The 12,283-nt window shown below is 40.1% G+C and overlaps 1 protein-coding gene across 11 annotated transcripts in view; it reads right to left on the reverse strand.

Moving 5' to 3' along the window:
• Positions 1 to 12,283, reverse strand: part of GPHN (gephyrin) — a 693,379-nt gene that overhangs the window by 136,429 nt on the left and 544,667 nt on the right. For all 11 annotated transcript variants that reach the window (XM_019519214.1, XM_019519213.1, XM_019519212.1 and 8 more), the window contains one exon: positions 3,016 to 3,058. In XM_019519214.1, coding sequence (XP_019374759.1) covers positions 3,016 to 3,058 — 43 coding nt within the window. The remainder of the gene's footprint in view (positions 1 to 3,015; positions 3,059 to 12,283) is intronic.

The raw sequence follows: 12,283 nt of genomic DNA on the forward strand, positions 1-12,283 counted from the left end.
TGTATAGGGGGTACACAGGCATGAGAGTGCCGGTATACCCCCTGTCAGGCCACACTCCCTGTTTAGCTGGTGGGTAGGGGGGCAGGCAGAGTACCAGTGCCCCCCCGTGAGCGCTGGCTGGCGAGCGGGGCTGCCAGCAAAAGTGGCTACGGTCAGTGGGATTGGTTGCTGGGGGACCCCGCCCTGGTCGCTGACTGGTGTCGGGGGGGGAGGAGGGGGGCATGTGCCTCCCCTGACTCAAGAGGCACCAGACACCCATGCAACCCAAACAAACCATTTGTATACATTCATAATTAAAATCAAAGGTCTACCTGAACATAGATAGCCAGTTTGACTTGTGTACTTAAGACATGCCAGTTCCTATAAATACCACCACACAGAAGGGAGTTTTATGGCTAGCATCATTTCACCCACCTTTGATGCACCTGCCAAAATGATCATATGCCTATTTATAGTTGGAGCATTCTTTAGCAAAAGCCCAGAGTGGGGCTCAAATTCATATCTCTGGAGCCACAGTGAGAGACCAAAACTGCTTTGTCACTGCACCCTTCAGGAAGTCATAACACTAATATACAAAAGAGGAAGGAAACATACAGACATTCCACTCCTCACCTTTTAATTAATTTCTTTCTGGTGTGTCAACTAGTTAAATTGAGGGGAAAACACTCACTTACATGGACAGTAGGGCTGTGCAAAGCTTCAGTCGCTGATTCAATTCAGCAGATTTGGCCCAATTTGGAAGCCAAATCTCCTAATCCGAATCGAATCAGGAGACCCTTTAATCTCTCCAAATTGAATTGGAACCCTTCAAATTGATTCAGAGAGATTCAGAAAGATTAGACAATTGGGACATAGACACAGCTTTAAATGTTTTTTCTACCTACCTCAAAGTACCAGGGGGCTCATGAATGCTGAGATGCTGGGGTGGATGGAGCGTCCCATGGGAGTGTGGGGGGGGTCCCTAGGACACTCGGCAGTGGACCAGGAAGTGGACCAGTAAAACTTCCAGTCCACTTCTGGGTCCACTGGGGAGCACACTGGGGGTCCCCTTTATTCCCCCTGGCTTGGCGACTGCTGCCTCTTTGGTTGGGGAGGCACCCAGGGTCCCCCTGTGGCTGATGACTGAGCCGGGAGGTGTGGGGGGTCCCCCGCGCGCTCAGCAGTGGACCCATAAGTGGACCAGAAGTACTTCCTGGTTTGCTGCTGAGTACGCGGGGGACCCCCCTGCACTCCTGTGGGACACTTCATCCACCCCAGCATCATAGCATGCCTGGAACCTTGAGGTATGTAGAAAAAACATTTAAAGCTGTGTCTATGGCCGAATTGCTGATTCTCTGAATCAGCATTGAATCTTCAGATTCGGATTTGGCCAAATTGAATGTGGACAGTGATACAAATCAACGAATCAAATCACTGTCCCTGATTTGGGCTGAATCTGAATCGAATATGGCCCATTTTGCACACCCTTAATGGACAGCTTTAACTTATAAGGATACTTATTTCATTTAAGGAATGACTGAGTTCTTGTTTGTCAAGACTGCCTAAGAGATTCTGAGTCTTGCCAAAGAATGATTCACTTATCCCAAAGTGCGTTAAAGATAATTCATTACATCCCACTATGCACTATATGATAAACTAATAAAATACTCATACCAGAAGTCAATTAATTTAGGCAGAGAAGTGAAGTGATTTGCCTAAGGCCACTCAACTAATCAGATGGAGAGTTAACAACAGAACCCAGGAATCCTGAATACCATTCTGTCTGACCATATGACCAACTTCCCATGTTGCTCAGACCCAGACCAAATAATAAATTTATTTTATATCAATTTTGGACTGAGAGTGGTTTACTTAAAGAGGGACACTGTACATGCCTAAGTATAATGTGTATGTAACTGCCTAATTGCTGCTTTTAGCACTTACCTGCAGTTTGCAGCTGAGCCAGTGGCGTGTCTACACAAGACACTAAATGTGCAGTAGACTAATTCTACTGTGTATTAGCGTGTCGGGGCAAAAGCCATGCTAATGCACTGATATGCAGTAGAATTAGTCTACTGCGCGTTAGCATCACTAAAAAGGTGTGTGCTGGCACTACTGCACAGTAGTGCCAGTTACTGAGCATTGAGTTAGTACCTGTTATTACAGGTACTAAACTTAATGCGTGTAACTACAGAACATTAATGCACATGTAGGAGTGCCTAGCATTGCCTGTGCTAACCTACTAAGCATACACAGTAGGGTTATGATTGGGCAGCTATGTGAGAAAACAGAATCGCCCAGGTATACATATAAGGCTTGATAAGCCCCAAAACTTTAGTCATAGAAAAACTATAGCTACTGGGTGTTAGATGCTGGAAAAGGAGGAGGGTCCTCTGACCTTTTAGCTCAGAGGGTCAAGTGGTTAAAGCACTTTCCAAGGGAGCAAAAGAGCCAGATTTTAATTCCCTTCCTTCCCCCCACAGCCCAAGGTGTTTTGAGCCTGTATCTCCTGGTTCCCAGAAAAGCAGTCTAATCCCCAGGTCATGGGCAGGGCATTGCCCAAGCCTCTCTCCAGCTTTGTTTGGTATCCAGTTTTATTTTTTCTTCTTTAGCTCAGCTTTTCTTAACCCTCCTCCCCGCCCAAATCATTATATTATTCTGAAGAATTTCCATTTTTGTGTGTTAATTCTTCTGTGACATTTTTATGTGCACTATGGTAAAGTCTCTATCATTTCTAGTAGTACAATAACTTAAATAGCATAGACTGCAATGAGAACTAAGAAACTACCCATTAACGTATAGACAGTAACTGCTATTTTAGGAAGGTAGAGGCTATTTATATTTTTCCTTTCTTTCCCTTTTCTTTTTGTCTCAAAATCCACTGACCTATTTTTTTCCATTCCTGCTGGGCACTTAAATGAACCCTTTCCTGTCCTCCTCTTATTCCACCAAAATATGATTGAAACTTGCTGTCCCCTTCCTATCTAAAACAGGAGTTATAGTTCAAATGTATGGCTGGAAGGCTGCAATACTTACTGGCTCTGAGGATATTTTCTTTGCTGCTGCACCTGGACTGGACCTGCAGAGAGAGAACAGATTCTGTGAGATTTCACAGATAACACCCATAGCACGATATGTAGATTTAATGGGCAAGCTCCTGGGATCTAGAGACAGAGGCTCTACATATTTTTAGACCTTAACAGTCTTATATAGTATGTATATGATGCATATATTTAAGCCCAAGGTTATTTGTTGACAACCTGAATCTGATATCAGGAATTATAAAAACAAACAAGCCAGCCTAAAGGACAGAGTGCCAGGTTAAAAAAAATTACTACAAATCTTTCAGAAATACATTCAAACTTAAATTTTACATTAACATGCCAAGTTCACTCATATATAATTGTTACTGCAGTAAACCTAAACCTAAATCCTGTACAATTTATGCCCAGGCAAAAACTATAACAAAAGTATATACTCATAATCTGTTTGAAAACTTAATTATTGCCACTTTCAGTTGAATCACCAAGGTGTCATAAACAAAAGATCAAAATGTTACCAAGTTAGAATGCGTTGCGTCTGAAAACATTTAATGGTTCTGCTTCACAGCTGTACAAACAGCTTCTGGCTGGAGCTAGACGAATTTACTCAGTTGTTTAAGTTTAGTTTAGCTAAATGCTGTTTAATGTGACTTTTACAGTGTAGCTCTACTTGGAAGAGACTGTATAAAAATGGCACTTCCTTTTTCAACTGATCTGTTCTCTGTAGGCTTGATTCCAGCTGTGTTACTCTAGTTTTATGCTAAGAGGCAGTCAGCTGATTAGTCTGAAGCTAGTCTCTAAGGGCACCTACACACGTGCCGGATGCCTGCTCTGACGCATGCTAATTAGCATGCACTGGAGCAGACTCGATTAATCAAGTTTGCTGGAGTGTGCTAATTAGCATGCTCCAGCAGCCTTAGCATCATGTGTATTCAGCATCTCCATGCTTCAAAATGGTGGTGGGGGCACTTTAACTGAAGTTTGTTGAATGAGCTTTAGTTAAAGCGCCCCCCCCGCTGCCGTTTTGAAGCTCAGGATGCTGAATACACGAAATGCTCTCGGTGCTTCAATGACAGACACTCCTGAGAGCCACTTTAATTAAAGTTCACCCCTCCCCCACTCTCAAGCTCATGTAAAGACACCCTAAGATGCCCTACCTTTTGCAAGCTTTATGCTAGTGTAACTCCAATGAAATTAATAGTGCACGTTCATGTAACATTGAAATAACAGTGGTAAATTAAATCCCATTTATTTAGAATTACATCTACTTGCTATGGATAATATAATAATTTGTTGTTAGTGTTAGTTCTACAGAGCCATCACTGCTTAGATTATGGCTGCTTGTACACATCACGGGGGTTTACTTCGGTTTAATTCTCCCTAAATTGAAGTGGTGGGTTTTTAAAAACACTGCTTCAATTTAGGGCAAAGTAACCCCCCATGGCATGTACACAAGGGTCGGGCCTGATCCTTACCTGCCACTCTGGTGGCAGGGAAGGAGGGGAGGGCAAGTTGCCAGTGGGCCGAGCGGTCCCTGAGCTGCAGGGGAGGTGGGGGGGAGGGGGCAGTGCTTCCCTCCGTAGTGGCAATGGCGTTCCCCAGGTGGCACCCACCTGCCCAGGGGGCACCGCAGCTGTGGAAGAAAGCACCAGTCCCCCCACAGCCGTGGAGGAAAGCACCGGGCCCTCACGCAGCTCAGGCAGGCAGGCTCCGGGGAGGAAAAAAAATTAAGTTCAGGTTTCCTGCTTTTTTCCCCCCCCTTCAGTGAAGCCTGCCTGCACGGGCTGCTGCCGGGCTGCCTACACAGCCCCTGAGTTGTACAGGGCCTGGTACTTCCCTCCACGGCTTTAAGATAGCAAAGTAAAACACCTTGGATATGTTGTATTTTGCTGTCCCCCAAAGTCAATTAATGTGCAATACGCTGCCAACAGTGTAAATAGTCACACCATTAAAGCAATGCAAAAGGGCATTTAAGCTGCTTTAAAGGTCAATTTTGTGGTGTGTACAAAGGGCCTATGTCTTCACTGCTGTGGTAACTCAAGTTATCTACCCTTGAGTTAATTTCTCTCAAGTTTGCCTAACGGCCACATTGTGAAACAACATTCAAGAGGCACCGATGATGTGATTAATCGTTGCATCTTAAACTGTAATTTTTACTTCCATGTGGACTTGCCAACTTGTGGTAAAACTATCACTACATTTGAGTGACTGGGTTTTGTGTGAGAATGGGACTCAGGTGAGGACCAAAGCTTGATTTATATAATTGAAGTGAACTTTGCAGGCAAGATAAGTCCTAAAGAAAGTGTAAACTGGATTCTTTTCCTTTTTGTGCTTCATCAATACAAGTGTTACTATGTTTAAATCACAGGGTTAATAAATTACAGCTGAGCAAATGATTTCTAGATAATGGTGTTGCACAGGCTACACTGAGGGCATCATTTTCTCCAAAAAATCTTTATTACTGATGAAGACAGCTTAGGAAGAAAGAGCCCAGTTTAACTTTCAGTTATCAAACTGAGTTTTATGGGCCGGTACTGAGAGAGACATCTTTTTGCCTGTAACTTAATCTGGAAATGATGGAGGAACGATGAACCCCAAAATGCCATTTTTACTTTCTTTTCAAAATAGAGCCATCTCTTAAGTCTGAAACTGATTCCTCCCTGATATTTAATCCTCTTTCTTCCATCCACAGCAGCTTGCCCCAAATGTATATAATTCACAGAACAAACTGGAGTCTACAGCATAACACAGTCTATTTATTGTAATGGAATAATTTATGACAGTAATGTTGCAACTTAGAGTGGTTTATGGTGTCCTTCCCTGAAAAAAATTGTTGCATTTAAAAACAAACAAACAAAAAACTGCACCCACCCTTCTTCCCAGCAAAAATGCCACAAAGAGAAATTCCAAACAAAATGTCAGTGATGCCCCAATTTGGCCCAGAGTTGTTTTTCCAGATTTCACAGACATGATAAAATAGTAACTCAGTGGAAGAGGAAAATATCTCTTTATGATTAACTGAAGAACAATTCTGGTCCAAAAAAGAAGGTATAATGGTATGAGAGAGCGGAAGAGAAAGAGAGGGACATAGGGGGTGACACAGAGAGAAGGACAGAGAGAGACAGAGAAAGAATTGGGGTTGGTACAGGGTAACTCCAAAGATGTGGTATGCAAAAGGAGAGATGGGTCTATATACAGAAAATATTATTTAAAATGAAAGAGGCACTCTAATTTTTACTGAAAACCACATGGAAAGAGAAAATAAGGAATGGCCTGCTGCAAAATAATCAAGCAATTCAGCAAACCGTGGAATGAAACCTAGTGAAACGACAACACACTCCTAAAGAAAAAAACCCAAACAAACCAAACCAAACCACAACTCAGAAACAATCTCTTAAAACAAACTAATTAAAAATATGTGATCCAAAGGACACAGATAAAGCTACTAGAGAGAGAGGAAAAATGTTAGTGGACAAAGTGCTAAAGAAGTAAAATAAGTAAAAAGATTCTTCAACAAAGTAGAGGAACAGAAGGAGCCCAAACCCATAGCGCAAAGCAATGTTTGCGAATGGAAAGCAGCTCCTTTGAGCAATAATAGTTACTCTCAAGTCGTAGCCTCTATTCCTCCTCAGTTCATCTTTAAGCCCTTCCAACCTATAGTGGAGCTAGTGTATGGACAAAAACAAGAGATTTATAATGAACAGAGTAGCTGAGATTTGCAGGTCAAATTTTCTAATATAAAACTGTGCTGACAGAATAGCTCTCTCTTTCATTGTCCAAATGACAGTGGCAATGAGACAGCTGGCTTTGAACATAGCCTCTTGGAGGTCATTTTTTTATTCTGTGCACACAGAGGACTTAAATAACCAAGCTAAATTGTGCTTTGTGGTGTCTTACAGCAGACCTGAAGTTTACACTTTTATCACTCACCTGATTGACAACATATGCAGTAGGGGACATAATTTGTTTCCATAAATTTTAAAAGCAGCTGTGGGAAAGGGATCATTGGTAATGAAAAAAAGAGCTCGATCAGCTCGACTCAATCATTTCCCAGCCTATGCTCACAGCTGTGGCTGCACACTGTATTTTAACATGACTGATGGCATAATCAAATATTCTTGTATGTTTTATATTTCATGTTTATATCCTAAGCATATATGTTTTTTAAAATATTTTTTCATTATAATTGCTACTTTAAATCTAAAAAAAAAATGACAGTATTTTATAACTTTAACCTGTTGTGGAGCTTTGTCTAAATACCATTGGCTGTGTGTGTCTTTTTCATGCTTATGCTTTGCCTTTTTGTATCTATGGCATTTTTCAAATTTGTATTTGTTTCACACCTAATGTTAAATAGTCTTGTGTACTGTCACATATTGTATCATGTTTTGTTGGAAGAGGTTTGTAACAACTAATTCTTCTCTTACTCAGAGGACTACTCCACACATAGTATGTACCTAGCTATACTACAGTATTTCACAGGAAAGCTATAGCTCTAATTTTCTCCTGTCTACATCCCCCTGACTCACAATACATCATTGTAGAGGACCTCTGAATAAACTGGGCTTTCATCCACAATCATATGTGACCCAGGCAGAAAATATCAGAAAGCAGAACCTCCACTTCCTATTGCTCTGACCTTTAAATATAGGATTTTATTATAACAAGTTATAATTTCAATGCTCTGAAATGCAAAGTAGGCCTTCTTTGAATGGGCAGAAGCACTAAACATTATGTGAAATACAGTAACTTAAAACAAAGGGAGGGAATGGTAAAAACAAGAAACCTGATGACAAGTTCTTTCTATCAGTTGTGACTGGTTTGATACATGGAGGACTCACTGTTTGCAACAGACTAGATGTATTTAAATATACATGATATGGTGTGCTTTAAATCATAGTGGTCATAATGGTATTTTATCAAGTAAAATAGAGAATGACACAAGGAAAAGCTCCTGCTACAAGTGAAAAATTAATGTGAAAAGTAAAAATAAATAAAGATAAACAAGAACAGAGAAACCTTTTAACACATTATTACAATCTTTAGGAATGGTTAGAGAAATTACTTACCTTTTATAGGTCAAAACAAGATTAGCACAGAGTATTAAGTCAGCTCTTCATTATGGGAGGGACAATTAAAAGCCATAGGTTATAGTAAAATGAACTGCTACACAAGGATGAAGTGTTTTCAGCCCAATATGAAAAGCTAACTCTTAGGGAAGAACATTTCAACGCAGGTTTACAACACAAAGACAATTCAGAACAATGACATCAAAACACATGGTTTTATCACCAACAACAGATAGAAGCCATTTCTCAAGAACACAGAAGACTGTAGGAAGCTAACCCATAATCTATATAATTTATGGGAAAGCATATGCTCCAGTACTAAGAAGGCATGCAGAATGTGGAACCACCAGCAGAAACCCAAATATATACATACACACAGAGGACTAAGATACAGGGAAGGGAATGGGTTAGCCAAACTGTAATGAAGGAAGCAGGATATGCAAAGCACAGCAGCAGTTATGAATCTGAGAACTATCTTCCTTTAACTGTCTCTTAAATGACTCATTTAAGAAGTTGGAACAAAATTATTTTCATCATTGCATCTACCACAAATCAAAGCTGGGGCTAACACCGAACTCTTATCACCTTTCTCTAAGACTTCCACAGTTACGGGGAAACCACATAATTTTACTCTGTGTGTTCTGCTGCCATTGCTGTCATTGCTGTATTGCTATCATTTCCCATCTGTGATTCATAAGAGAGCTGGAGTGTGTCAATAATATATAATCCATCTCTGGAATACAACCCCCCAGTAGTATTTGGATTGCTTTTCTGTGTAAGACTCTGGTAGCATGTAAGTGGCAGCCAGACAACTATATACTACTGCTCTGCTTTTCAAATTCTGCTACTCTTCAGCTTTTGCTTCTCTTATTTACCAGTAATTAATATTTACTAGATAATCCACGCAGATTACTGTCATGTTTTTTTGAATGATCCTATAAATACTGAAGACTTTCCTGCTTTAAACAGGTATCAATGATCCCATTGTCCTATTTTTAAAAATATGGGTTTGCTCTGGTATTGCTTTGTCTATATCTAAATAAATTGAAATCACAGTATTTTATAACAATATGCCAGATTTATGTTGTAACATGGTAAATCATAATGCTTTTGGTTCACTACAATGAAACATTGCATATAAGGTAACTGAGCTGGGAAAGGTTTGGAGAAATGTACTGAGATCTAATGTTTATTGGAAATGTTTTGATTTTATTTTAAATGAAGTCTAAAGAATGTTGGAAAATATGGTTGAACTTTGGTTGAATTAAAATACAATAATGCTGATTTTGAATGGGTTGTCCCATTATGTGGCAAAAATATGTATAGAATGACAAATCATTTTGAACTTACCTTAAAATTGTTAAAAGATAAATAATGCTGTTAAAAAGATTAAAAGACCCAACTTATGAAATCAGGCCTACCTAGGGTGGCCATCACAGAGGACAGTCTGGTTGTCCTCTGCTCTCTATTGAGACGCAAATGGATGTCTTTATGTCCTCTATCTTTCTCTTCAAGAGGTTTTGTATCAATAGAGGACAGAGGACAGAGTAGAAAACCGGAATGTCCTCTATGATGGCCACCCTATGCCTACCCAGCATAGCGCTTAAGCTGGCACTTAAGTACTGTTCTGAAAAGGAATGGACTTAATGGGTGCCTGTACATGAGCTGGGGGCTGCTCCAACACGCTGTAATTACAGCATGTTGGAGCCAACTTGATTAATTGAGTCTGCTGAAGCATGCTAATGAGCACAATCCAGCCAGCCTCCGCGTCTCATGTGTCAGTGTCCCTGCACTTCAAAATGGTGTCAGAGGTGCTTTAACTAAAGCTTGTTCAATAAGCTCTATTTAAAGTGCCCCTGTTGCCGTTTTGAAACACTGAGATGCTGATACACAAGACACCTCAGGCACTTTAATTAGAGCACGTGTAAAAATGCTCAATGTGGTTAACTGTTATCCTGAATTGGGGCTTAAGTCACTACAGAACTAAAGAAAACTCTATCATATCTATACCAGAAACATTAAAAAAAAAAAAAGAGAAGGGAAGTGAACTCAAGGGAATACATTTGGGGCAAATCTGTTATTCGGTAACAAACTTTTAAAAGGGAAGATTTTGTTATGCCCTTATGCAAACACCAGTAATAGCTCAAATGAGTGATACTGATGGTAGTTTTCGTGTCCTCAAAGATTTAATGAGAAAAAAGATATCTCCAAATAAAAAGTGTTTTAAAAATAAATTCTTTACGATTCTTTATACCCCCCCTCAAAGAGAAATAATTTTAGAAAGAGATTTTAGCAATATGCTGAATGCTAGATTGGATACATCAGCCACTAGACAAGAGAACTGCAAATCCTGGATGCTGTCTTTATAAAAACAGGACAAAAGAGTTTTATCTTTCCTCATTTTACTCTCATCCACAGAAACTTCATATGCATATATAGATACTATTCTTATCTCTAATACTTCACCCTTTCTCCCTTCCAATTATAAATACAGACATAAGATTACATGGTCAGAACATGCTCCAACCAGCCTAACATTTAAATTGGGGCATGGGTGTACATTTGGTATAGAGTGTGGAAATCCCTCTATAAGCAGACTGGAAGGATGGACTATTTTATATTATAAGAGAAAATAATTTTTAAAAAGATATTAACCAACATTTGGAATATCATGACTAAGACACATACAAAGGAGCTTTCTCTCAGATGCAAATAAGGCCATGATTAGAAGTTACTTTACTAACAGCCTCATAGTTGAAAAAAGACAGACAAAAAATCTGTAAGACAGACTGCAGTTGGTAGAGGCAATGTAGAACTAAAAGGTGTCTAATTAAAAAAATGTTCCAAAAAATTCTGTATGTATGCATCCCGAGTAAACACCTTTATATACCCGAGTAAACACCTTGTTAAATGATAAAACAGAAGGAGCCCTTGTGTGTACAAAGCATTTTTTATACTGAGAAAAGGGATGAAGGGAAGAAAGTTGGCAAGCTTCTGGCCAGAAAGATAAAAGAAAAGCACAATTGCTACATTATCTTCCACCTTCTGGTTAGGAATAGAGAGTGGCAAAGAAATAAGGAATGCCTTTTCATGCTAGCATAAAAATCATTCTGAAACAGTTATTTGAGTATGAAAAAATAACTTTTTTTTGGGTTGTGCCTTCAGGTATGCCATTGAGAAATACACCCACTCAGTTAACACACACACCCACAAATCGGGCAGTGCAGGCAGCACAGGAGAAGCCCTGAGCATGTTGAGCAGTCCTGAATGCACGTTCTGGTACACAGGGTCTCCCAAGAAACAGCTTGACTTCAGTGTTGGGGTGCACACTTTGGACCATTCCAGTTGTGCATGGCCTTCTCTGAGCTGTCCACACTGCCTAATTTGTGAGCTTGGGTCTGTTTGGAGTTAGCCAAGGGGGAGGGGAGGAGGGACGACACATTTTTCTTGGCTATGACTCTGGTACCTCTAGCACCAGGGTCACTTGCCACAACTATGGAGCTAACATATACAATAATGAAGGAATAGGCAATGTTGTAAAGTTACCCTACTTATTACTTCTAGATCCCCAACAAGATTTCCTGGAGTGTCTGGAAGGAATTAAATGCTGAGGAACTGGAAACTCCACTTATTCCTCCAGAGATATAAATGACAAGATCAACTCATACTTGGACACACACAAGTTTTCTCCTAGAAAGAACCATGATTTCACACAGTTTGTGTGTACAGCCTAGTTCTGGTTGTGGAGGGAAGAGTTTAACCTTCCTGAAGTACTTTGTGAATCTGTTAGAGGCCAATATATTTCAATGCCTCCAGCTTCTGGTTCTATGTTTAAGTACAGAATTAGCAATAAGCATGGTGGGCAACCAAAACCATACTCATCTGCTGCAATACTTTTCGCTGTAACATTGTTTCATTGATTATCTTATTGCATTTATTGCTCAGTGTTCATTAGAGAAAAACAAGTCTAACATTCTTCCTTAAGTCTTTCGTATGGAAAGCTTGTATGGTGAGGATTAGGTAATTCTGCATCCCATGTAACCATCAGGCTTCCACTCTGTCTTACCTTCACACTAACTCAGCCACTGGCAAGTTGATAAATCACTTGGCCTTAGGAGTACGTTGTTACATGTCTAAATTCTTTCCTGTCTGACCAGTATTAAAACCTTTTCAAACTTCTTGTCTGTTCCAGTT

Source organism: Gavialis gangeticus, unplaced genomic scaffold, assembly GCF_001723915.1.
Source record: "Gavialis gangeticus isolate Ggan-Ray unplaced genomic scaffold, GavGan_comp1, whole genome shotgun sequence".
Classification (NCBI taxonomy): domain Eukaryota; kingdom Metazoa; phylum Chordata; order Crocodylia; family Gavialidae; genus Gavialis; species Gavialis gangeticus.